The 24896-nt window shown below is 62.1% G+C and overlaps 2 protein-coding genes and 1 long non-coding RNA gene across 13 annotated transcripts; 2 read left to right on the forward strand and 1 right to left on the reverse strand.

The window, feature by feature from the left end:
* Positions 1–1865: 1865 nt before the first annotated feature.
* On the reverse strand, positions 1866–13856 carry GUCD1 (guanylyl cyclase domain containing 1). Of its 10 annotated transcripts, none has more exons than XM_070385764.1 (6): positions 13605–13856; positions 8726–8810; positions 7901–8066; positions 6825–6916; positions 4480–4718; positions 1866–3987 (listed from the first exon to the last, which is right to left on the reverse strand). In XM_070385764.1, exons 1-6 carry the CDS (start codon positions 13813–13815, stop codon positions 3893–3895), a joined length of 888 nt encoding a protein of 295 aa, XP_070241865.1. In that variant the 5' UTR covers positions 13816–13856; the 3' UTR covers positions 1866–3892. The 10 variants fall into 10 exon arrangements, with proteins under 10 accessions (XP_070241865.1, XP_070241863.1, XP_070241864.1 ...); XM_070385762.1 differs by having other exon boundaries at positions 4480–4721; positions 13605–13853; XM_070385763.1 differs by having other exon boundaries at positions 1866–3984; positions 4480–4721; positions 13605–13848.
* On the forward strand, positions 3897–7891 carry LOC138991460 (uncharacterized). Of its 2 annotated transcripts, none has more exons than XR_011467404.1 (3): positions 3897–4076; positions 5807–5962; positions 7655–7891. It is a non-coding gene; the product is annotated as an uncharacterized lncRNA (long non-coding RNA). The 2 variants fall into 2 exon arrangements; XR_011467403.1 differs by having other exon boundaries at positions 3898–4120.
* Positions 13857–13913: 57 nt separating the features above from the next.
* Positions 13914–21262, forward strand: SNRPD3 (small nuclear ribonucleoprotein D3 polypeptide). Its single transcript, XM_070385772.1, has 4 exons — positions 13914–14072; positions 15930–16073; positions 19432–19624; positions 21042–21262. The coding sequence occupies exons 2-4, from the start codon at positions 15948–15950 to the stop codon at positions 21101–21103; spliced, it is 381 nt and encodes a 126-aa protein (XP_070241873.1). The 5' UTR covers positions 13914–14072; positions 15930–15947; the 3' UTR covers positions 21104–21262.
* The last annotated feature ends 3634 nt before the right edge of the window (positions 21263–24896 follow it).

Consider the following 24896-nt stretch of genomic DNA (forward strand, 5'->3'; position numbering starts at 1 on the left):
CGTCACCTTGGCCAGGCTGCTGTCTCCGTTTACCCAATCAGACACTAATCTGTGAAGGTATTTAGCCAACATGATTTAAGCCTGTAGGCAGTTAACCAAGCAAGTGAGATTATCCTAGATCATCTGGGTAGGCCTGATTTAATCCGGCCGAAGGCCCCGAGAGCAGAGCTGGGACTCCCGGACCAGGAGGGAATTCTGGCGTGGACCTCAGCCTCCGCTCAGCCCCAAAGTTTGAAATAAGTCCTGCCGACCTTCTTACTACCTCCGTCCAGATGTCCCTGGGAAGTGGCTTTTCTAGGGACAGGTGCGTGCAGTGAGCACACTGCTTCCCAAGGGTGAGTGGACCAGGAGGCCGAGAGGGAGGCCGGCCCATGAGGAGGCTCTCCCGTGCTGAAGGGCTCCAGGTGCCCACGGACAGACGGCAGGGCGTGCGGAGGGCCCACCGAGCGCCTTGACTCCTGCTCCTCGTTGATGAGCTTTTGTGATGAAAGGCGAACCCTCGTCAGGCTGAAGGCGGCCCTGAAAGCCAATAACACCACACGGATGAGTTTCAAGGGTCACAGCGGTGAGCTCAAAGTTGCCTGATTGGATGGGAGCAGCACCTCCGTGACCCTAATAAGTGTCCACCGCAGATAGCCCCGAGAGGCGGTGGGAGGTGTGATGGAATTGGGGGCATGCTGCACAGGGCCAAGCCCTGGACACAGTGCCCTCCTTCCCTGCAGGAGAAACGGGCCAGCCCTTGGCCAGAATCACCTGTCTGCGTGCAGTGGCAGCCTCCGAATCAGAAAGCACTGTGTCCTTCGTGCGGGGTCCATTGTGGTGGGGGCACTGCTCTGCCCAGCCCAGGGACGGGCCCAGGAGGCCGTCAGGTGGTGCTGAGGTGCGGTCACCAGCCTTGTCCCAGTGGGCCCATCAGGGTGGACAGGCTCTCGCCTTGTGCCTCAATGTGAGTGACCTGGACAGTCTGACAGTCTGGGTGGCAGAGCGGGTAAAAGCACAGCAAAGCTTACCAGGTGGAGGACTGGCCTGGGCTTCTAGCCCCTGAGCAGAGGGCCCACGCCCACTTCCAGTTCAGGGCTGTGCAGCTTTGGGTGAACAGCTTGGCCCCAAGTGGACCTGTCAGATTTCAGCTCAGTCGTCCCACCAGCGAACAAGACCCCGGCGTTTGGTGGAGCTGGAGGTCACCGTGGGGCCAGTGGTTTTGCTTTGGTGGGAGGACCAGTGATCTAAGTCCCCAGAGGATCAGCAGCCTGTGTGTTGACCCGTCTGCTTGCTTGCTCAGTTGCCCCACGGCACTTGGGATCTTAAAAGTTTCCTGACCAAACCTGCGGGCCCCGCATCAGAAGGTGGGTTCTCAACCACTGGGCCACCAGGCAAGTCCTGAGTGATGACCTCAGGATACTGTATCAGGGCTTACCCAAAGGTCAGCATCATTCAGGGAAGACCAGGGTTCCACAGAAACAAACTGTGTGGCAAAGCAGTTTGGGGAGCCCCTGAGTGAATGGGGTCTCCACGCTATAGGATCAGAGCCTTTTCTGCACCTCCTAACTGCCTGGGCGGGGGCCACACACGCCTTGCTAGCCGAGCTGGCCTGGTCACAGCACCGTCATACAGATAGAGCTTCGCACCTTTGGCTCTCAGCACAGGGCTTTAGAGATGACGGTTTCTGGAAGGTTCCCCGCTCTGGTCTCCCAGATCCCCAGTGATCCTTCATGCTCGGTTTCGAGCTCTCCCCCGCTTGGCACCTCCAGTCACATCCTGAGAACGCCCGGGCGGCCGGTGGCCAGCACACCTACACGTGCGCTTGGGAGCGGCCGTCCCAAGGAGACCAGGATCACAGAGGCGGGCCGGGGGCTGCCAGTGTCTTGCAGTGAGGATCATGTTTATTGAGAATGGCTCATTACAAACAAGAGAACACGTATAAAAATCCCTGTGATGCGTAAGATCCCTTTTGCCCCTAGGTGGCTGGGGAGACAACCAGTGGCCCAGGGCGCCCCCTCCACGTGCAGCCAAGGGGTCACGGCACCGCGTGACGAGTCCTGCTGTCTCCAGCCCCGTTTTAATGATTTGTGTGTGAACAGGACACAACAGGGTGAGGTTTGCCTCCGAGACCCGCTCTAGGCGGGTGGCAGCGGCCCCGCGACCAGGCAGCTCCTGTGAACCTTCCAGACGGGTGCCTTCTAACCTGCAGCTTGCCCCGAGAGGCTCGCTCCTCCGACCTGGGGACAGTGTCTCTGATGGACGAAGGCACCGTGGACACTGTCTGTGGAGGCTGCTCCCTGGGCAGCCCCTACCAGCCCAAGTACTGGGCCTCACCAGAGGGCGGCCGCCCCTTCCTGTTGCTGTCTCCCTGGACGCCGCCACGCTCGCTGGGGTCACCCGGGCCTCCCGGGGCACCCAGCCCGCAGCTGCCCCGTGTGGCCCTCCGGGCATGGGAACCAGGGCTCGGGGGTCTCAGGCCACCCAGGGTTAAGGCAACGGGACCAGACGGGCCCGCAGGCAGCGCTAGCCTTTGAACCCAGGGCGGCTGCCTGGCCAGAAGCGCCTGCCTCTCGGTCAAGGCTGTTGGGTCGAGGAGCTGTACGGCTGGGTGGTCTGTAGCCTGGGAAAGTGGCAGCAACCACTGCCCCAGCATCAGGCGTCCAGCAGCGACGACCAAGACTTAGGTGCTGTGGCTGACGGGGGCGTCCCGGCCCCCCTGGCCAGAGGTAACCCGGGGCAGGGGCAGGAGGTGTCCCAGCCCCTTTTGGGAATGGCCCATTTCCCTTTTTTCTCCAGGGGCGCAGACCCAGGTTCAAGACGCAGCCCCACCTCTGTCCTGAGTCAGGTTCTGGCTGTGGCGCGAGGCCAGCCTGCCTGCGGCCCCGGGTCCCCTTGGCTTTGGAAGAGACCCTGGCCTGGCTTATCTGCCCGTGAAGAGAGGTGTCCGTGGTTCCAAAGTACCTGTGACCCCACTATTATTGTCTTGCTTGAGGCTGAGTCTCACCCCACCAAAAGTGAAAACTTCAATCTCAAAAAAACACCGTCCCCCGGCTAAAAAAAAAAGACTTAAATCACACACACACACACACACCTCTGGCTAAAAAAGGAAGGAGCAGGAAGCTGCTCTAGTCCATGCGGGGGTCCGCGCTGTGCAATCCTGGGTTAGGGTTCCTCCCTCTGCCGACAGAGACCACCTGGCCTTCTGTGCAGAGGGCCAGGTGTGAGCACTGGGCTGGGGGGAGGCGACAGGCTGCCCCCGGCCGCGATCGGGTGTGCAGGCCCAGGGCCCCAGCACCCAACCCTGAGACATGGGGCTGCCCGCACTGAGGCAGGAGGCGCTGTGGCGGGGGCAGGGAGCGTGTTTGGGGCCCAGGCCGCTGGCCCTGGCCCTCGGGTTGCCACCGGGTGCCAGGGTCCCGCCCACAGCCCAGGTGTCCGCTCCAAGGAAGGCCGCAGGGGCCTGAGGCCTTTCTACCTGAGGTCCAGCCCTCCCCAGGGGCCTGGCCACCAGCTGCGGGGACTGGGCCCCCCGGGCGGGGGTGGGGGAAGGGGGCAGCTGGCCCAGAGCGCCTGCCTTCCGACCAGACCCCAGGGAGGCTGGAGCTGACACAGCCCCAGGGCCCAGGGTGGCTACTCCACACACAGCCCCGCGGCTCTCGGGGCTGGGTCGGGTCCCGGGTCTGCAGGGAGGTGGGCTCTTGCGCCCCCGTCTGCCCTGAGTCCGGCTTGCAGGCACCAGGGAGCCCGAGGGGCAGACGTGCCCTGAGCGCAGCGGGAGCCGGCCTCGGCCTCGGGCCCGGAGGACGACGTCAACAGCCAGCAGGGACGTGGCGCCTCGCCCGACCCCGGGCCTGGGCCAGCGCCTCTGGAGTGGCCTCTGGGGGCAGGGCAGCGCACAGCGGGCCCGCCGTCAGCTGTCCGCGTAGACAAAGAGGATGTCCTCGTCTGTGCCGTAGCTGGTCCTGGCCTCCTCGAAGTTGCTGATGCTGGCGCTGCACATTCCTGCTGCGGCAGGAGGACGGGGAGGTCAGCAAGGGGCGTCCCAGCTGCCCCCCACCACGCCGGACGCCCTCCCTGCAGCCGCTGTGGCCCCTGTGAGCCTGTCCTCTGCGCTTTCTGTGACTCAGCAGGAGAAAGGGTTAGAGAGGGGACTCGCTGGGGGCCGCAGGGCTGTCTGCGCCAGGCAGGTGGTCCCTCCCTGTCCCCGGGGCCGTGGGGAGTCTGGGCAGGGGGTGGGTGGCGACCAGGGCCAGGGCCGGGCAGACTTTACTTTTTTCTTTCGGCCACTCTGCGCAGCGTGTGGCCTCTTAGTCCCCTGACCAAGGTCCCCCGACCTCCCTTTCTAGCACGGAGGGCTGGCCTGGGGGCTGGGGGTGGTGGGAACTGCAGCCCTGGGCTGGGCCCTGGGTGGGGGCAGAGGGCGGGCTTGGTGATGGCCCGGGGCTGGGGGGTAGGGGCCCCGGGGAGAAGGCGGTGTGGCCCGCCCGCCCCACTCACGATCGGCGTAGGCCGGGTTGTTGTAGAAGACGCAGCCGGCAGCCCGGCTGTAGCCGCGCAGCACAATGAAGTGGCCCTGGTAGTCGGGGGAGCGGCAGAAGCAGCGGGGCCCGCTGGGTGTGAAGCAGCAGTACTTGGGGGGGCTGGAGCAGAGGTCGCAGCGCAGCACGCCCGAGTTCACCAGCACGATGGCCACGTGGCCCTGCGCCAGGTGGGCCTGGATGTCCTGCACGCTCACCCTGCTGCAGGGCGGATGGGCTCAGTGCGCCGCCGGGCCTGGGCCCTCACCCTGCTGCAGGGCGCACGCGGTCAGCGCGCCGCCGGGCCCCAGGCCTTCCCCGGACCCCCGCGGGGCCCCGGCCTGCCCCGTGTTCCAGGTGGGCCTGGATGTCCTGCACGCTCACCCTACTGCAGGGCGGACGCGGTCAGCGCGCCGCCGGGCCCGGCCCCTCACCCTGCTGCAGGGCGCACGGGGTCAGCGCACCGCCGGGCCCCAGGCCCTCCCCGGACCCCCGCCGGGCCCCGGCCTGCCCCGTGTTCCAGGTGGGCCTGGATGTCCTGCATGCTCACCCTGCTGCAGGGCGCACGGGGTCAGCGCACCGCCGGGCCCTAGGCCCTCCCCGGACCCCCGCCGGGCCCCCGCCTGCCCGGTGTTCCAGGTGGGCCTGGATGTCCTGCATGCTCACCCTGCTGCAGGGCACGCACGGGGTCAGCAGCGCCGCTGGGCCCCCCACCGGGCCCCGGCCCCTTCCTAACCCTAACCCTAACCCTAACCCCCCGGGCTCTGGCCTGCCCCTTGTCCCAGAGCCCGGGCCACGCCTCGCGTCCGCCCTGAGCTCCATGTGGGGGGTGCCCACCTGCTTCGTCATGGTGGCCGGGGCTCAGCGGGGGACCAAGCATGGATGGGGGGTGCCCAGGACACACTGGGCCCACAGGCCCTTCACAGGGTGACCGTACAACTCCAGACCTGCCCCCCACTGCCCTGGTCTTTTACCCTAAAGGCTGCATTAGTAACATAAACGGGTGGTTTAATTTACTTCCCCGAATTGGAACCAAGCAAGGAGGTATTTCTCTTTCTGTTTGAGGCTCCTTGTGGCAGAAGGGGCTGCCGGGAAGGACTAGTTGGCAGCACCTGCAGGGGAACCCCAGGTCAGCCGGCTGTTCCAGACTCCTAGGCCCCGGCCCCTCTGAGGCCCCCGGGAGGAGGAAAGTCCAAGACAGACCCGAGGGGGGAGGGCTGGGGGGATTCCCCAGGGCCCGGGCCCCACCGTCTTCACCGGTGGGTAGGGGCCAACGCCCAGCCACACTGAGCCCTCCTTCCTTCCAGGCCCCTCGGGGGTGCGTGTGGGCACCTGGTGGCCGGGCCCAGCTCCAGCCCCACCGAGTCACAGAGCAGCCTGGTCTGATGCTGTGGCCCAGGGAAGTGTGCCATTTTTCCACCGGGTCTCTGAGACGAAGCAGCTGGCTCAACTCCCAGCAGAAGGTATGACCCTGAGGGGCACTTCAGCCACCAGGAAGCCTGGGGTGGGGGTTCCGGTGCGGGTCAGTGCATGGCTGGGCCACTGGGGTGACCGTGGCGCTCACCGCTGCGGGGGAGGCGGGAATGGCCACGCAGCTGGTCAGATGCCACGGAGCTAACACCGGCTACCTCACCCTCCAACACGCGCTCACGTGGCCTGGGGACACGTGGAGAACTTTTCCCTGTGCCCAGAGGGCTGTGTGCCTGGGTCAGGTGATTGTGAAGACAGAAATCCGGGAGGACGGGAGACCCAGGGAGAGACCAGCCCAGGTCTGAGAGCCGGACGCCTGCTGGGCACAGTGCCCACAGCAGGCTGGGGAGGAAGCTGCTTGCGTCTGGGCAAGTCTCCCCCGCCCCGTGTGGAGAAGAGGGAGACCTATTAAGGTCAGGCAGCCGGGAGGAGGTCTGGCCAGGCCTCCCTGACAGCTGACACCCAGGCCGTCCCTGCCAGCCTCTCGCCGTGCCAGCGTGCTCCCCAGGCCGTCACCCGCCACTAGGGTCCCTGTGCTCTGCCCCAAGGCCAGCACTCCCCGAGCAGCCCGAGGGATGGCTCAGATCTGTCCTGCTCACCTGTCCCTCTTTCCCCCGGCTCAGGAGCCACCCCAGGTCAGAGTTTTGTGTAGACTAGGTCACGTAGCCCCCAACCTGTTCCCATTTTATGGATGGAAACACTAAGGCTCAGGGGTCGGGGGCAGGGACAAGTCAGTGCCCACAGCCGGCAGGGCGGGAAAGCTCAGGTCTGCCCCTTCCCAAGGGAGGCCGCCCCCCGCCAGCCCCGGGGCAGCAGGTGCACGAGGAAGGGGGTGGGGGAGACGCACGCACTCACCACTTCTCCACCAGCACCTTGCAGGTCTTGGCTTGTGCAAAGAGCTGGTTCACCCGGGTCTCCTCTGTGTCAAAGTGCTTCCTGTAAAAGGACTGTGAAGGCAGAGCAGCTGCAGAGGCTGCCCACCCCGGCTGTCCGCACACCCGCCCCCCAGGGAGGACGTAAACAGCACGGGGGTCGGGAGTGGACATGGGCCCGGCCCGTGGGCGGCAGAACCACCCGAGGCTGGCGAGGGTGCTCGGGAGATGGGCGGGCGGCAGGCTCGGGCCGGTACCCTGGGGGTGGGCGGGAGTCTGGACACCACCCACTCGGCTCAGCTGGCGCGTGTTAGCAAAGGACACGGTCTGTTTGGCGCAGGGGCCTTCGGGGGGCCAGGGGCCCCACGGGGCAGGCAGAAGAGACCCTGCTCTGGGCCTTTCCTCCACCTCAAGGCCACGCTGACCACACCAGATCCACCAGCCTTTCCCCCTGGCCTGGACGGCTCAAAGGAGAGCTAGGTAGACGGGCACTGGCCACGGGGTAGTGGCCCTGTCGCCCACGAGGCCGGCAGGCACTGTCTGCTCGGCCCAGGTGGGAGGCAGGCCTGGCTCTAAGGGCGGCAGGGTGCACTGGGGTCTCAGTGAGGCTTTGCCGGCATTCTGTTTTTGTTGTTGTTTGTTTGTGTGCTTTTTGTTTTTGTTTTTTGAGTTATTTTCTTGACCGTCCCACATGGCTTATGGGGTCTTAGTCTCCGGCCAGGGATGGAACCCGCGCCCTCTGGGTTGGAAGCACCGTGTCTGAGCCTTCCTTTTTTATAAAAATGAAAGACGGTAGACTTTTTTTCCTTCTAGAACACCAGAGACCCAACTTGGAGCTGGCTGTCCCTGTACGAAGGAAGAAAACTGGCCCGTGACGGCCCGAGGAAGACAGGTGCGGAGGCCGGGCCGGCTGGAGCCGCGACAAAGGGAAGGAGCATGAGTCGCGAGGGCACCTCCGCAAGTCAGCAGGTGCGTCCACGACAGGTGGGGGTGGGGGCGCCTGAGCTGCTGGGCCCCGGGGCCTGGTCCCACACCGGGAAGGCCGCGGCCGGCGCGCACCTGGCTCCTGTAGCCCTTGTCCACGCCCAGAGTCTGGGTGCAGAAGCGGTGTCGCACGCCGAAGCGGCGCATCAGGTAGGCCAGGTCGATGGTCCAGATGCTCCTGGTGAGCCGCAGCTCCTGCAGGGCCTGCTCGAACTCAGCGTCGTCCAGCTGGCCCAGGTACCTGCAGGCACAGTGCCTGCTGAGCCTCGGGGCAGCCTCCCCCCGAGGGCCCGCCGTGTGAGCCTGTGCCCCCGGGAGGCTCCGCCCTGCGTCGTGAACTCCTAGGTCCTGACCGCACACTGCCCGGGGCCTCCCGGGCACCACGCAGGTCCCCGTCCGGGGCCTGGACTCTGCACCTGGCGTCTCTCACGGGCCGTGTGACTCTGGGCCAGTCGCCAGCCTCTCCAGCCTCGTCTCAGGACCATCTAAGTGCTGGGAGCACACCTCATCCCTAGTCCCCTGAGCGTTAGGCACAAACACCTATCTTGCCTGGACTTCCAGGAAGGGGCGCAGGAGGCTGCCCTGCCCAGTGACCCCGTCTGCCGAGAGTCCGAGGTCAGGGGGCTGCAGGAGGGCCCCGCATCTCGGCCGTGGGGGTCAGTCTGTGGGGCAGGCCTGGGCACATGTGACTTCCTGGCCGTTCCAGACTCTGGGCATCCTCCGGAGGCAGAGCTGGGGCCTGGTCCACCGCCGCGGGCTTCCACAGGTGGGGTGGAGCCTGGGTAGATGCTGGGCCTCCCCCAAGCCCCAGCTGGAGACAGCCGCCTGGACAACGAATCCCGCCCGGGGCTCTCCCCGTGCACCCCCACACCCCCATCAGGGCTGGCCCGGCGCACTCACCGGAGCACCATTCTGGAGCAGGCCAGGCCGCAGTCCCAATGGTAGAGCTGCTGGATGATGGGCACCGGCAGTTGCACGAAGTCCCCTGCATGGGAGGAGCGCAGGGGTCACGGGCGGGAGGAGCGCGGTGGGGGGGTCACGGGCAGGAGGAGCAGGGGGGTCACGGGCGGGTGGAGCACGGTGGGGGGGTCACGAGCGGGAGGAACAGGGGGGATCACGGTGGGTGGAGCGGGGGGTCATGGGCGGGAGGAGTGGGGGGTCACGGGCGGGAGGAGCGTGGTGGGGGGGGTCACAGGCAGGAGCACAGGGGTCACGGGTGGGAGGAGCGCGGGCAGGTCACGGGTGGCAGGGACATGGGGTCACGGACCCTCAGCGCAGTGCCTGCCCGCCACCCCACTCCCACTGGAGCCGCCGTCACCAGCGCCTGCTGAGGTCCCAAGGGGCCACTCGAGGACGGTCTACGGCCTTACCGGTCCCTCAACCCATTCTCCTCGCCACAGCGGCGGTCTCCCCAAAACGCCGGTCTGAGCAGGTCAGCCCTATGCACAGGCCTCCGGTGGGGTGGCTCCCACACCCCTTAGGACAAGGCCTGCGTGGCTACCGCCCCGGGGCCCACTGCTGCCCAGCCTCCCCTCGCCCTCCCCAGGCTGGAGCCTTCACAGGCCCCTGGGCCTTTACATACCCGCTCCCTCCTGCCTAGACTGGCTCAGCCTCCCAGGCCACGGAGTCAAGTCCTGTCTGCAGACGTCACTTCTCCACAACGCTGCCCCCATGGTGCACGGCGCCCCCACCCCGGGCACCATGCCCCCCCGTGGCCCCTCTCTGGAGCCCCTCTGTGGCGGGGGGCTCCCGGAGGCATTCGGCAGACGCTCCTGTCTCAATTCCCAAGGCCACTGACTCCACAGCCCCCAGGGTTTCAAGGAGGGGGCGGTCACACATCAGCCAGGGCCGGCTACCTGGGGCGGAGCAGCCAGGGCCTGGCCTGGGCGCTCCAGCTTGGGCTCTCCCACTGGCTTGGGCCTCTGACTTTCACTTGTGGGCTGGTCTGGCCATCCCTCAAGTGGGGACTTTGGTCTGATTTCCCTTTTGGTCAACAAACATTGCCCCAGAGCCCCATGAGTGCCCAGCCTGCGGACTGGCGACTCGGTGGGGAGTGCCTGGGCGGACAGCACACACGGGCGGCGGAGGAAAACTAGGGGCCAGGCCGGGGACCGTGCGGGACGCGCCTTAAGACCGGAGAGCGGGGCCATGGCAGGCCCCTGTCCCGTGGCCTGGGGGGCCCTCCTGCCCTGGGGGTCCCGGGAATCTGCATGGAGCTCAGAGCTAAAGAACCGGCCGTGACACTCTCCTCGTTCAGGACGCCCTTTCGACTGCTGTGGTCTCCCCACCTCTGAGGTCTCCAGGCAACGCTCCTGAACTCACAACCGGCCCGCGCAAAGCTGACCCCCAGCACCCTTCCCCACCCCACCCCCACGTGCACCAACCCGCAGGGCGCCCGGGAGCCCTGTGGTCCATCCTGGCCTTGTGACCTGTGACCTCCTGTAGCCTGCAGGGGTCCCAAGCTCCTGCTCTCCCGTCCACACCCTCCCCTGCCCTCAAGGCCTGGCTCAGAGGCCAGCACCTCCCAGGCCTCCCGGGACGGCAGGCTGGCCGTGCCCCCTCGTTCATTGGCACTCCGCTGGCCTGGGCCCCCATGTGGACCCCTTCCCTGCTGGACTGTCCACGCCCTCTCCGGAGCAGGGCTCAGGACTGTGCCTTGGCTGCACTGCCGTGGCCTCTCTCCTCTCCCGCCTCACCCACAAGGCCCGCAGAAAGCAGGGAGGCACGGCTGAGTGCGAGCCGCTTGCTGGCCAGCCGCTGGCCCCTGGCAAGATTGTCCCCGGGGCCCCTGCATGGGTGCTGCCGGGAGCCCCGTCTTCCATCTGGCTGGGGCCTGGGGCGCTGAGACCAGTCGGGGTTCAGGCTTCGCTCTCTCCTTCCCCTGGCCCCAGGAGGCCCCAAAAGGAACCCAGGCCACCTCTCTGGGCCTTTCAACATCCGCCTCCGCCCACTGCCACGGACTTGGCCCCGTGGGCCCCAACCTGTCCGACTTCTGCCTGTCCCCGCCCCAGTCCCTCTCCGGCTTTGGTCCACAGCAGCCGCAGGGGTCCCTCCACAGTCTTCCATGGCCCTCAGGAGCCAGTTCTTACCCCTTACAAAGCCTTCCCGGACCTGCCCCCCTCGCCCCGGGGGAGCTCTCTCACCCTCGGGACTCAAGCCTGCCCCTTTTTGTCACTCAGGTCCTGGCTCCAAGTCCCCCCGCCTGTGAGAGGTGTTTACTGACTGTGCTTTTGGGGGCAGGGGCTGCTCCACAGTGTCTCCTTCACAGTACTGGGCAAAAATGACAAAAACACACAAAAAGCCTGCCTGTCGCCCCGCTGGACTGTAAGCGGCCCCAGGGCAGAGAATCGGCTCGCCGTACTCGCTGTGGTTCCAGTGCCTGCTGTCTGATGCAGCAGTGACTCCAGAAACTGCTGCTGGAAAGAAAGGAACTCCCGAGCGCCCACTACGGTGTGCCCTGGGCACACTAGGTCACGGACGAGCCCCGCCATCCAGGTGCTCACGTCCCAAAGCAATGCCCCGCCCCCGAAGGCTGAGCAGAGGCAGAGGCCTCCGCAGGCTGCTGGCCCCTGCGGCCTGCGTCCCGCCCTTCCAGAGCCCCTCCCAAAGCTACACACTGCCTTCTCGTTTTTCTCTCCACGGGCTGTTTACTCCCCAGCCTTGGCTCCTGCATATCCCTCCGTCCAGAAGGCTGTCTCCCATCTCTGAACATGCAAACGCGTCAGTCCCTTCCCCTCCATCTGGAGGACCGGAGCTGGTATCTGTCTGCCCGCTGGACCCGCGGGGAACTCCTCAGTGGCAGGCACGGAGCGTTTGCCTCCTCCCAGCCTGGAGACCTCGGCAGACAGGCTTCGGCGGTGAATGGAAGGCATTTTTGTTTTTTTTTTTCTTTCCCTTGAGCGGCCTGAGCCTCCGGGTCACCGCAGGACTCCCCTTCCCCCAGGCTTCCAGACTATGGTCCTCTGTCCACGGCTCCTCCTGACTCTGCGGCCGGGGCTTTGGCACTGGCTGGCTGGGCCACCTGTGGCCAGGCTCCGACTCTTGTCTGTGCCTCGCCCCCCCCCGCCCCCGCTGTAAAACGTGGCACCGCCCGCTGCTGGCTGGGGCCCTCGGGAACTCTGCCCCACCTCTTCTCGCCCTTATCTCTTACCCTTTGATCCTGCCCACACCCCTGAGGTGCCTGACCACCCGCCTGGGGCCACCCCCAATCCAGGCACAAGCAAGTCGGCCAACCCAATAAGGGCAGGCCTTCCAAGCCCCAAGCTGCTGCCAGGCACCTGGAGCCACAGCCCATCCCACCTGAGGGCCAGGGTCTGCCTGGAAGGGGCTGACCCGGCTTCAGCTGGCAGCTGTCCTCAAGAAGGAAGGCAGTTTCCTGGTCCTGAATACTTAAGCCCTGGGTCGGTTCATCTGCAAAAGTGCAGGTGACAACTGGAACCAGCTTCACCCAAGTCGTTATGAGGATTGACGAGGCCCTGCATGCAAACAACTCGGGCAGAGTGCCTGCTCAGAGAAAGCGCCCTGGAAATGAGTCATTACTCCACTCAGGCTCTTCCAGAAAGGCAAGTGTCTGGTCTAAGATCACAAAGTGAGACAACTGGAGGACGAGACAGCAAAGCCCGGGGACAGCCCTGGACCCAACTCCTTGCTGCAACTACAGTCGTGTCCCACGGATGCCTCAGGGCTGGGGTCTTCCCCGTGTGGGCCCCTCACTCGTCAACTGTATGCCGCACAGGGGATGGGGAACCACTGCCCCCCCCACTCAGAAGAGCACACCGAGGCTGGCCACTGATTATCAGTCTGTGCCCTCCCGCCTCCCCCCGCCGCAGCAAAGGAACTCAGGCGCCTGGAAGGAGGAACTAGAGAAGGAAGACCCTGTAGCAAGACACCACGCAGGAGTCTGGGAGGCCAGGGGCAGGCGGCGGTCCCTCACTGCTCTGCGATCCCTCCCAGTTGCCTGCCCCTTCTAAGGCCTCAGTTCCCGGAGGGGAGACAGGGTCTCCTCAAAGCAGCTCTAAAGAGGACTTTTCCCTCCTGGGAAAGGTGACCCCTCCCCCCGCCCCGGCCGCTCAACCAGGACCCTCCTTCCCTCCATGACCGCAAGCGAGAGATGCCCAGGGGTGTCCCTGCTCCGGGAGTTATCAGGAAAACAAACAAACCCCAACTGACCGTGGCCGGCCCGGCGGGACCAGCCGGAGCGCACACCTGGCCAGGTTTCGCTCAGAGCTCAACAGCAGGGGCCGCGGCGGCGGTCGGCCCAAGGTCGCGCGGCTGGACCCTGCCCGGCGCTCGGGCTGGGTTCTCCCCCATACCCGATCCCCGGGGTGAGGGCTGCCCCCCACCGCTGATCCCCGATCCCCGGGGTCTTGCCCCGGGCCCACCCCGATCCCCGGGGTGAGGGCCGCCCCCCGATCCCCGGGGTCCTGCCCCGCGCCCACCGCGATCCCCGGGGTGACGGAGGAACCACACTGACCGGGCTCGAGCGGCGGCCCCGCTGCCTCCGCGTCCACCTCCGTCCTCATGACCCGGGCGGCGCGGGGCTCCCATGGCCCCGGCCCGGCGCCGGCTGCAGCTCTGGCGTCGACTGGGGACGAGAGCGCGCGGCCCGCGCGCGCCGGCTTCCCGGGCCGCCAGCACCAGCGCCCCGGGGGGAGAAGGGGCGGGAGGCGGCTGCGGCCCCAAGCCCCGCCCCGGCCCGCCCCCGGCCCCCACGCCGGCCGCCCCCCGGCCCGCTCCTCCGGGTCCCCGCCTCCCCTGTCCGCACGCCGGGGGCACTCGCCTCGCTCAGGGCGCCCCTTCCCTGGCGCCGTCGGCTTCGCAGGCTTCCGCTGTGGGGGCAGGTCCCGGCCCCGGGCCTCCGCGCCCGCCGCCCCCGCCGCCCGCCTCGCCGTCCAGCCCGCGTCTGGCGTCGGGTGCTGGGGAGCGCGAGTCCCCCTCGGCCCGGGCCGGCCCGAGGGTCGCTGTTTCCGGCGGCACCTGGGTCCGGTCATCCGCCCCGCTCTTCCCCGGGCCCGGAACTATTGTACCCGAGCTCGGGTTCCCCAGCCGGCGCGAGAAGGATGAACGCGAAGGCGAAAGACCCCGCCCGCCGCCACTCGGGAAAAGGAAGGGGGCGGGCACTGCGCGAGGCATTTTGGGAACGCGTGGTGTTCTGGGAGCGCGCGGCCCGCCATTCGCGCACCTCACGCCTTCGCGGTCGCCTGAGTTCCGTCTACCCTGCAGCCTCTGAAAGAGGAGACCGGAGCCGGTGAGGACAGGGCCGGGGGCGCGGGGGCGGGCGAGGGCTGGGCCGAGGTCCCGCGAGGGGCCGGGGGGCTGGAGGAGGACGCGCCGCCGGGGAGCTCCGCGGGGCTCGGGGAGGGAGAGACGTGGGAAGCCCGGCCACCCAGACCCGCAGCGGCGCCGCACAGGCGCCTGGAGCTGCGTTCGCTAGCTTTTCCCCCGAAGTACTTGCTCCTCGGTTTCCGAAGCTCTCCAGGCCGGTGTTTCTCGAACTATCCAGGCAGTGGTCTTGAGATCGTTCCTGGCTGGTGGCCACTTTTCCCCCAGATCCCTACCCGGCTGATGCTTTTCAAAGCCCTTGTCATCTCTGCCTCCCTCCCCCTTCCAGGGCCTGATCCACTCACGCTTAAAACACAAGTTACCACATTTCCTTGCTTCTAAATCGTGCTGCATGCATTTTGTAACTCCGGCTGCCCTTCCATGGCCTGGTCTCTGTGCTGCCCCGGCTCCCCCAGCTGCGGTTCAGCGTTGTCCTCACGAACGGAACCTGTTTTTTCCTAACCTCTCCCAGTCCTTTTCTTCTCTTGACCACACATGGTTGTGTTCCAACCTCCTGCTGCCTGTCAACCGAAAAAATACCGCCACCTAAAAGCTGAGAATTAGGTTTCTTCGGTGGGAATCATGAGGACTTCGAGCCCGGAAGACAGGATTTCAGGCGACCCCCGGGAGAGAGAAATGTTGGGTGGGGTGTAGTCAGGCTGCGAAGAAGTTTGCAGCAAGTGGCAGGTAATCTGAATATTAAAAGATGACCGTTGAGTAACGGAGACCAGGTCTCCTGCCTGAAGAGATTTAACACTTTTCTGTTATTTGGGAAGATGCAAGACTCCGGGCTTTCTGAAATCTTTTCTTTCATATGCATATCAGCTATCTGGGGCCAAATCCTGCTCTTTGGTCATTCACATCCTAATTCCTCCTTTACCCTAAGGCTAAGGTTCGAGGGACTGCCTCTTGTGCTTCTCACATCCCCTAGCTCCTCAGCCAGCTGCCAAAAAGCCAGTATGGTTTTTACTTGGGCTTAAAAATTTGCATTTGGAAGGCTGGAATACCAAATGGCTGCGATGTGGCTTGTTTACTGGAGAGCAGAAAATATTTCATTTTACAGAAGTTTTTGTTTTATACACCCATCTTGGGATTAAAAAAAAAAACCCACTTGCTTTTTTTCTCTCTTAATTAGATCAAGTCGGGTTTTCCCTGGTTATATTTTCCCTCCAGGATGAGCATTTCCTACTTGTAGCACACCATCACTTTGTGAACACTTGGATATTTTTTCTTTAGCTTAATGGTGAAGTAAGTAGACGGTCAGAGAGCGCTTAATGGGTTGAATTAAACGCACAGCCCCTTCTGAGCTTCCCAAACGGCACGGTTAAAAAGACCTCCTGCCAACGCAGGAGGTGTAAGAGATGCGGGTTCCATCCCTGGGTCGGGAAGATCCCCTGGAGAAGGGCTTGGCAACCCACTCCAGTATTGTTGCCTGGAGAATCCCATGGACAGATGAACCTCATGGGCTACAGTGCATGGGGTCGCAATGAGTCAGAGAAGTGACTTAACACGCACACTCAAGGGACCTGTGGTGGAAGGAAAATGGGAGGCAGTTTCATTCCCGTTAGCTTTCCCCCTGTTTAGCCTCCCATTCCTCCCCACCCACATCTTGCATGTGTTTGCCAGATAGGTCCTTCAAGCTCAGAATTCAGCTAAAACAAAATAGTGCACCTCTGGCAACTTTGCTAAGTTTTCCAGAGTGTCAGCTTTGAGGGCTTGTGTTTGCCGCATGCCTTCTCGGGCTTCGAAAGATGAAGTGACTGCCGTCTCTTTCTCGCCATAGAGCTCTCTTCCTGCCGAGATGTCCATTGGCGTGCCGATCAAAGTGCTCCACGAGGCCGAGGGTCACATCGTGACGTGTGAGACGAACACGGGCGAGGTGTACCGGGGCAAGCTCATCGAGGCGGAGGACAACATGAACTGCCAGGTGCCCTGCTCTGCGCGGGGCTGGGGCGGGCCTGGGGCGGGCGCAGGCCTGGAGGGCGGGATGCGGGCGGCTGGGCGCTCCTTGGAGTTCTTGGTCAGCGGTTGCTCGCCAAGTGCCCAAGCTGTGCCAGGCCCTGTTGGAGATACCAGAGAGGCGGGCTTCGGTGAGGGCCACTTGGAGGTTGAGAATGTGTAACCTCCTAGAATTGGGCTGTTTGGACCGCTCATCCTCCGTTTCTCCCAGTCCCGTGGCCGTCTTCTCACACGTTTTGGGCCCGTTTAACAGAAGCAGCACAGCCTTCAGGGGAGCCGTCAGCTTCAGCTCCCCCGCCCTCCAAGCGTGCTTGCGTGATGCTTTGCAGTTAGCCGACTCTTCCCTCACACACTGCGTGTATCAGCCATTTTTGTAGCAGAAGCGCCTCGTGTGAGCGCACTTAGAGCAGATACTTGGCCGGGTAAGCAGCTTTGGGTGATAGTTCTATCCGTAAAATGGAAGGAGTGAGGTTACAGGACTCCCCGCTGCACGTCGCTCTGCTGAGGCGTGTTGGGCCCACTGCTCGGTGTGGTTCCCTTCCCACGGCGCGAGGATTCGTGTAGCATCACTTCACAGAGTGTGGGATGCAGTTTCTGTTTAAGAGCTTGGGCTTTGGAGTCTGGTGTGGGTTTGAATTTCAGCTGGCTTTATTAATTAACGTTAATTACCTGTTTGCTCATCTGTAAAAGGCGGACAGAGTTAACTTGGCAAGAGATTGACTGGGGGAGCTGCAGAGGGCCAAGGGCAGGAGCAGGAGAGCTTTCAGTCTAGGGCGCAGGTCTGACCCAGAGACGCGGGTGGTGACTAGGAGAGCCTCAGATGGCGGCGCTGCCCTGAGGATGCTCAGCTCAGCCAGCGTTGCTGATAAGGTAAAAAAGTTCTGATCACCCAAACTGGTGCACATTGTGAAGAATATTACTCACCCAGTAAGGTGGTGCGGAAGAGTATTTAATGTGGTAAAATGCCACGGACATAGTGGGGAGACACAGAGCTCCACAGTGCTCCTGGTTTTATGAAAATGAGAACCAGGCTATAAATGATAAATGGAATGCTTTAAAAAGATTTTGAGGAAGACTCATGTGAGTAGTTGCTTTTCGGTGAGGCATGATATGTTATTGAAAGTGAGGTCGCTCAGTCGTGTCCGACTGTTTGCGACCCTATGGACTGTAGCCTACCAGGCTCCTCCCTCCATTCTCCAGGCAGGAGTACTGGAGTGGGTTGCCATTTTCCTTCTCCACAATTTTTAAAAATATTTTTCTCATTTTGAAATGACAAATCGTGTGTTAAGTTTGTGATCATCAAAGCACAGTAAATGTTATCTTTAAAAAAAAAAGTACGGGCCAAGTCCAAAATCTGACTATACTTAAAGCAGCACGATTCCCAGACGTTTTGCGGGGAAGGTGATGGTTCACGGCTCCCGTGGAAGTGATGCTTTGCGGGCGTTGGCATGCTCACCCCTTCGGGGCCAGGTTGTTGCGGGCGCTTTCTTGCCGTGGCACGGTGGTCTGTGGGAGCCTCCCGCGGTGTTCTCTGAGCTGCTGGGCAGCGGGCTGCGGTCCCAGCAGCCCCTCACTGCGTGCCCGTGTGCCTGTGCGCCCATGCGTGTGCCTCCTCCTGCTGCGCTGTTGAGCCCGGCGTCCCGGCGTGGGCTCCGTTCTGCCCCCTGCAGCGCCTCCAGTTTCTCGGGTCTGCAGGCTGCCCCTCGCGCCCAGCCCAGACCCCTCAGTGCGCTTAGCAGATCCCGCAGCAGTTGCTCCAGGCTTGCTTTTTCACACCACTGATGACTTGGTGAAGACTAGAGGCCAGTTGTTTTGTTAGGCTGTCCTTTGATTAGGGCTTCTCTGATGTTTTCTCATTAGATTTGGGTTATGTTTTTTGGGGTGTTGTGATTTTTGTCTCCTCGGGGCATCACTGAGGCCCGAAAGCCCTGTGTGCCCCTTGACCCCTGTGTGCCCCTTGTGCGACGTGAACCTTGATCTTCTGGTTAAGGCAGTGTGTGTTCTCTCCACCGTGGGCTCCTTTTCCTTTTGTAACTGATGAGCGCTTCCTGGGGAGGTTCTTTAAGTGAATGCCTTGTAACACTCTGTTTCTCAGCGGTCTCCCAGTGGTCAGCCCTGCTTTGCTTCCAGTGAAGATTCCTGCCTGAATCTTGGTGTTATTATAACCCTTGCAAGAGTGATGTCTTTCCTCGTGGTACTCTGTGTTTGTTGGGTCTGCTCTGCGTGCCTCTCCGTTTATTCATGCGCTTGTTTTCCATGTGGGCTCACACTGTCCGTGTGTTTGTGAAGGGGTTACTATCGTTGCCATCATTGTTGGCCCTGACGTGAGCAGCTCGAGCCTGGGCGGACACGTGCCGGTCGTGAGAGCACGCAGTCTGACTGTCGTTGATTTTTCAGAACGGCCTGTCCGGGTGCTCAGGGTGGGCTGGAGGAGAGGCGGCCTGGGGCAGAGAGCCCCCGAACAGACCGCAGGCCAGCTGGGAGTACATTTGCCCCTTCTGCAGGCCAGGGGCTCCAGCACAGGCCGGGGCAGGGGGCAGCTAGCACTTGAAGGAGAGAGCAGGTCGGGGTAAGGTGAGGACACGCGTCAGGAAGCAGGGACCAGCGCTCCGCTGTGCGACGTGGGCTTGACCCGCTGTGAGTAGACTGTGACCCTCTTCCGCCCAGAAGGCTGTGGAGTGAGCTGCCCTCGCTGTTAACGTGGTGCCTGTTGAGATTGGCACGGGCAGGTTTGTGTTGCCTTCCCACGACCGGCCAGTCTCCTGGTTGGATTCTCCTCTGGCTACCCCCACTGCCCCGCTGCCGGCATACACATCTGCCCACAGGCTGGAGGGGCTGCGTAGTTGCGGCGACGGCCCTGCTCCTGAGTCCTGTGTGGTCCAGTTGTGGGCGGCACCGCATCTGGGGCACTCGCGACCCTGGGGGCACCTTTGCAGCCCAATGCGGGGGTGCGCGAGGCTCGGCCAGGCGGTGCTGAGCCACTGCGGCCCGTTCACAGCAGCTGACCCGTGGCACACGCTGACGGGGGGCCTGCGGATGGCAGAATCGGGGCTTGGGGGCCATGCCCAGGTTCCAGTTAGGAGTCTCTGCGTGCTGGCCGTTCAGCCTTGGGTTTTCAGTCCGTTCAAGTGGGAACTGGCGACTGCGAGGTGCTCAGCGCAGCCCCACCCCGGCACACACCGCAGGCGCTCTGGGGTCCCCGGCTTTTTCTTGTGACGTGCGCATCTGCATTTCTGGTCTCCCTCCCTCCAGCCAGGGCTCGCCTTCACGCCCCCTGCTCTCTGCCGGTGCCCCTGACCTTACTGACAAGGGCGGTTTCCTTGCAGATGTCCAACATCACGGTCACGTACAGAGACGGCCGCGTGGCCCAGCTGGAGCAGGTGTACATCCGGGGCAGCAAGATCCGCTTCCTGATTCTGCCCGACATGCTGAAAAACGCGCCCATGTTGAAGAGCATGAAGAACAAAAACCAGGGCTCGGGCGCTGGCCGGGGAAAGGCGGCCATCCTGAAGGCCCAGGGTAGGTGCCGCGGGCGCAGGGCTGTGGTGGACGGGCATGTCGTGGCCTTTTAGGAAGGCCCTGTGACCGGGGCAGCTGGCTCCACACCGCTGCCCCCGCAGTCTTGGGGATCCCCAGGCCCCGTCTTCTCTGTCTTGCCTCACTCGACCCCACTCAGGACGTATGCGAGATCCACAGCGGTGCCTTAGAAGAAAGGGGGGCTCAGATGAGAGTGGATGAGTCTGCTGCGGTGACTGCAGGGAGCTTGCCCTGCTCTGCTTGCTGAGCGGAGGCGCGGGCCCTGAAGGGCTGGGGTTGGGTCCCTGTGCGGCTGGGGTGTCTCCTGACACCCAGCCTGAGCGAGGGAGGTGGTGTGGGGAGGGGCGCTCTTGGATCAGAAGTCAGCCGTCTGGAGCCGTCTTTTACCCGTTAGAGGAAGCCAAACGCAGTTTTCCTTTACTGCGTTCCAGAAGTGGGACGGGGTCTTCCCCGTGACTGGCCCGGCCTTTTCCCTTGGGTTAGCCCACCCAGTGTTGTGTGTCAGGGTCCTGGAGGGTTCTGCGCGGTGATCCGCTAGGAAACCGGTGAGTTGTTAGGAGCGGCCTGTCTGTCGGTGAAGAGCCAGAAGGCCCCTCGATGCTCCTCAGGCCTGTAACTGCGCCAGGCCTGTCCCACTCAGGTGGCCTTGGGGCTCCGAGGGGCCTCCTCCTCCTCGCCCTGGCCTGTCCTGGGAAGGTGCGAAGGCTGAGCTGCAGCGGCTGCTGTGCGTCTCTGTCGGGGCTCTAGGAGGCGGCGCCCCCAGCCGGCAGCCGGGTTCTCACGGCCTGCCCTCCCTCCTGGGTCAGCTCCAAGCTCTTGGGAGGAGAGTCCAGAGGCCGGCAGGGCATCTTCTCTTCTTCAAAGCCACGGGTCCCCTCTTCCGACCTGAGTCTCAGAGAACAGCAGTCTTCATCGAGGGGTGGTCTGGGGTTTTCATCTGTGGTTCCCCCTCCCCTGTTCAGAAACATTTCACACATGCAGAACAGCTCAGAGAACAAGATCCCTCACCCAGATTGAATAGACGTTAACACTTCACATCTGTTTCAGAGTTTTACGTGTGAAGTAAACGCATCTGCAGTGTTCTGTCTGCTCATCCTGGGGCAGCTCTGAGAATTCGTCTTTTCTCTGCTTCCCGGACGGGCTCCCCAACCACTGTCACCGCAGGGCCCTGCCCCCAGCTTCTGGTGGGCAGTGCTGGGCCAGGAGACGGTTCACGGCGTCCGCTCCAGCTCTGCCCGGGCACCCACCCCTCCCGGGGCTCTTTCCCTGTGAGGTGCGGCGGGCAGGCCTGCTGCCGGACTGGGGGCCTTCAGGCCCCTTGTGGCCAGCGTCCTGGGCTCTGGCTCCTCTGTGGTGAGGGTCCTTACCGACCTGCCTCGTCTTTTCTCTCCCGTTTCAGTGGCCGCAAGAGGCAGAGGACGCGGAATGGGACGTGGAAACATCTTCCAGAAGCGAAGATAAATTTTATCTGTTGGACAGAACTTTGCTCCTTTTTTTTCTTTTAGATTATCAGGGTCGGGATGCGTGCCTATGTCCTAGGTTATTTGTAGGCATCGTTTTCTTTAGATGTGGATAAAATGTTGAACTAAATAAATATGGTGGTTTTTTTCTTTTTGAGAATCTGAGGACTCTGTGTTCCTTTTGTAGCTTTTTGTTGTGTTTGCTTTGGCCGCAGCTTAGGCTTTGACACCCTGGGAGATGTGCTGGGGAAGTGCCAGTTTGAAGTAGCGCAGTTACTGATTAGCGCAGAGGCTGCCGTCCCAGCCAGCACTGGCTAAGTGCTTGGAGGGGCTCCGAGGGCGCATGGGTTCCCTTGCTGGCACGCGGTCACGCACGCGGCAGCCTCTTCGGGAGCAGTGTCAGCTCAGCTTGAACAACAGGACACCCAGGTCGTGCCTGTGGGGAAAAAACCGAGACCCAGACCTTGCCACCTACAAACCCCAGTGAGTCAGCGTCTAGCAGAGGTGATCTGATATTAGAAGGTCATTCAGAGAGCCCGTGGCTCCTGGGGTACTGGCTTCATAAGCAGTTTTGCGCTGACCCGGGAGACAGGTTCTGTGTGTTTATCACAGCGCTTGGCGTGGACGGGCACAGCGGCGGCTGCTAACGCAGAGACGGGGTGTGTGACACCAGTAGCTGACGGCAGCCCCGAACTGGAAAAGCAGCATGGAGAAGTCGGACACCGGAGAGGGGCCGGCAGGGCTCCTGTGTAGGATGAGCTGCGGCAGAAACTGGAGGCGAGGGACTCGGTCGTCGGCCCTAGATGGTGCTTGTTGGACAGATGTCCCGGTGCTGGGGGAGCGGGAGGTCCCCTAGCGAGCTTCCGTCCCGAGGTCGCAGCACGGCCACGAGGTCGCGGCCCTCCGGTCAGTTCCCAGGACCATGCCCCCAGAGCTCCTCCCACAAGTTCAATGAAGGGTGGCTGGGGGCAGCTTCCAGTGAACTCCCTGTGGAAGGAGGTAATTTGCTTTCGATGCGACCTAGAGTTCATCTGTTTCTGATAAGGAATATCTGTTTCTGAAAAGGAACAGGTCTGCTGAGATGCACGCAGAGACGACTGAAGCCCCCGCAGCGCCTCCCCTGGAGATGGGGGCTCGGGAACCTGTTTTGAGCCGTGCCCTTGCTGTCCCCACTCAGGGATTCCGGCTCAGCATATCCACGTCCACATTCTGACCGTGGCCTAGAGTGCCTTGTTTTATGTGAGCGTTAACTTTTTTTGGCCGCACCTCATGGTTTGTGAGACCTTGGTTCCCTGACCAGGGATCGAACCTGGGCCCTCGGCAGCTGAGGCCCAACCACTGGACTGCCGGGGAATTCCCTGGAAGTTTTATAAAACAATAAAGTTACCCTAAAACAGCTTTATGTCCCGCACTTTAGGAAAAAACAGATTCGTTACTTGTACTGAAAGAGCAGGTGGTTCTGGGGGGTTTGTTGTTACGCTGTCTCTTCAGTCCTCCGCCCAGCCCTCTCAGCTCGGGGCTGCTTGTCCGTATTTGCTTCCGTGTCTCCATTTAAACCTGTTTGTGTGGCTCCTCCTTGGTGTTTCGTTTCGGGCATTTATCTTTTAGCTTTTCCGTCCTGCCTACCGACGTGGGCTCCCTGTGGCCCATCTCCCTGATACTGTAATTCTGACTTGATCATATTCGGTGTTTCTGTTATTAGGGATTAGGCCCGGGTGTTTGATTACAGCTGAGCCAGGTGGCAGATGGGATCGCTTTCATGCAGAACGTTCTCTTTCCTAGAATTAGTAATCCTCTTATTGGGTGGGCCAGAAGGTTTGTTCGGGTTTTTCCATGATGAGTGAACTTCTGGCCCGCCCGGGACATTCTTCCTGCTTCGCTTCCTGCCTGCTTGGTGCTAGTCCCAGCCCAGACTTGTCTAAAGACATCCGTCCCCCTTGTCCGGTCAGTCTCTCCTCGGCTGGCCCGCCCAGACTTGTGTAAAGACATCCATCCCCCCGTCTGGTCCCTCTCTCCTCGGCTGGCCCCAGGCTGGGCCGGCTTTCCTCTGTGCTTAAGGCCTTGCCTGCGGGCTTTCCTCTTGAGGTCTCCTGTGGTTTGTGTAACTTCTTCCTCCCACCTCTGCTGTAGAAGGGGTATGTGTTGGAAAGCTGCTTCTCCTCTCTCACTCCGTGGAGGATGAGACTCCAGGCGGGAGTTTGCTTCCGTTAGAATATTGAAGGCAGTGTTACCTTTCCATCAGGCACCCCGTGCTGCAGTGGAGAAGTCCGGGGCTGTCCTGAGGACGGACCTGTGTATGTAACTGTCTCTCCCGGCTCCAGGATTCACACCAGCGTGCCCCAGCCAAGGTCTGTGGGTCAATGAACCTTTTCAGAACGGACTTTAATCCTTCGTTTCTGGGAAGCTTTCTTGAATTGCTTGTTAATGATTTCCTTCCTTTGGTTTTCTCTCTGGAATCTGTGTTGTTCGGCTGTCGGATCTCCAGGGCTTTGCCTGTTTTACTTCTTCCTATCCCTGCCTCCCCTAACCCCCCATTGTTTTTTGGTCTCCTTTGTAGATTTCTCCTAGGTGATTCTCTGAAAGTCCCTTTTTTTTGTTTCGTGGTTTTTTTTTTTTTTTTTTTGTTAATAGGGCCTCCAGCCTTCCCTGGGGCTCCAGTAGTTAAGACTGCATAGTCCCACTGCAGGGGAATTTGAGTTCTATCCCTGGTCAAAGAACTAAGATCCCACACCCTGCACAACCCTCAAAAATTAAAATACATTTAAAAATTTTTAAATAGAAAATTGCAGTTTAAGAAAAACAATAAGGTTGGAAGCAATGTGGCCTGTTAAAGAAGACATGGATCCAAGGGCGGTGTCGCAGGGACAGCTGGGCCACAGCCTGAGGGGCTGCCAGCCTCTTACCTGCACGGGGGGGGGGGGCGGGGGCAGACTCGGGGATGCAGCCTGAGAGGGGGCAGACTCGGCGGTGCAGACACTGATACCATCCCTGCTTCTAGACACACCTGCTGAGTGTTTCATAAGCTTAAAAAAAATAATAAAGCACACAGGATTTTTTTTTCCCCTGCTTCTGGCCAAGATGGAAACTTACCCTCATGCCTTAAAAAAAAAAATACTCAGGGCATTGAAGGAGAGTAACCCCTGAGAGCTGGGAAACACATGAGGTGGCCTTACCGCCTGGTGAGGGCTTCCAGGCTGCGGCAGTGAGGGGAGCTGCAGCCTACCCGGGTTGAGGAGCCAGCTGAGAGTCCAGAGACCCCCAGGCAGCTCAAGTTCAGAGGACAGACAGCAGGAAGAAGCAAGCCGCACAGGGACCCCGGGGGCTGCAGAGGCTCCTCTTAAATACCCAGGAGACGGGCCAGGAAGGAAGCCGTGGGGAAGACGCGGCGCCACACAGACGTGGGGACGGTTCCCGCTCCCCCCGGCCAGAGGAAGCCCTGACTCACAGCAGTGGGCACACTGTTAGACCAAGAATGTTATTTTAGGTGTAACAGGTGACAGACGTGGAGACGACACTTCCCAAGCGCAAGGGGCGTGCCACGCCGCACGGGGTCACCCGAGGAAACCCCAGGTGGGTCAAGGGCAGGAGGGGCGGGGAGGCACGACCCAGGGCCTGAGTGTGGACTCCACAGGGGAAGCAGGGGTGAGGCAAGGCAGGCCGGTTTGAGGACATCTGAAATTGGATGATTGAACAGAGCAGAGGGCTCCGGGCTATAGGGGTGGTCTCCAGTTGCGTGGTATCTGGCACGGCAGGTGATGGCTTTGATGGGTGAGTTAAATAAAGGTGGTTGGTTT

The sequence above is a fragment of the Bos mutus genome, chromosome 17 (assembly GCF_027580195.1).
Source record: "Bos mutus isolate GX-2022 chromosome 17, NWIPB_WYAK_1.1, whole genome shotgun sequence".
Classification (NCBI taxonomy): Eukaryota; Metazoa; Chordata; class Mammalia; order Artiodactyla; family Bovidae; genus Bos; species Bos mutus.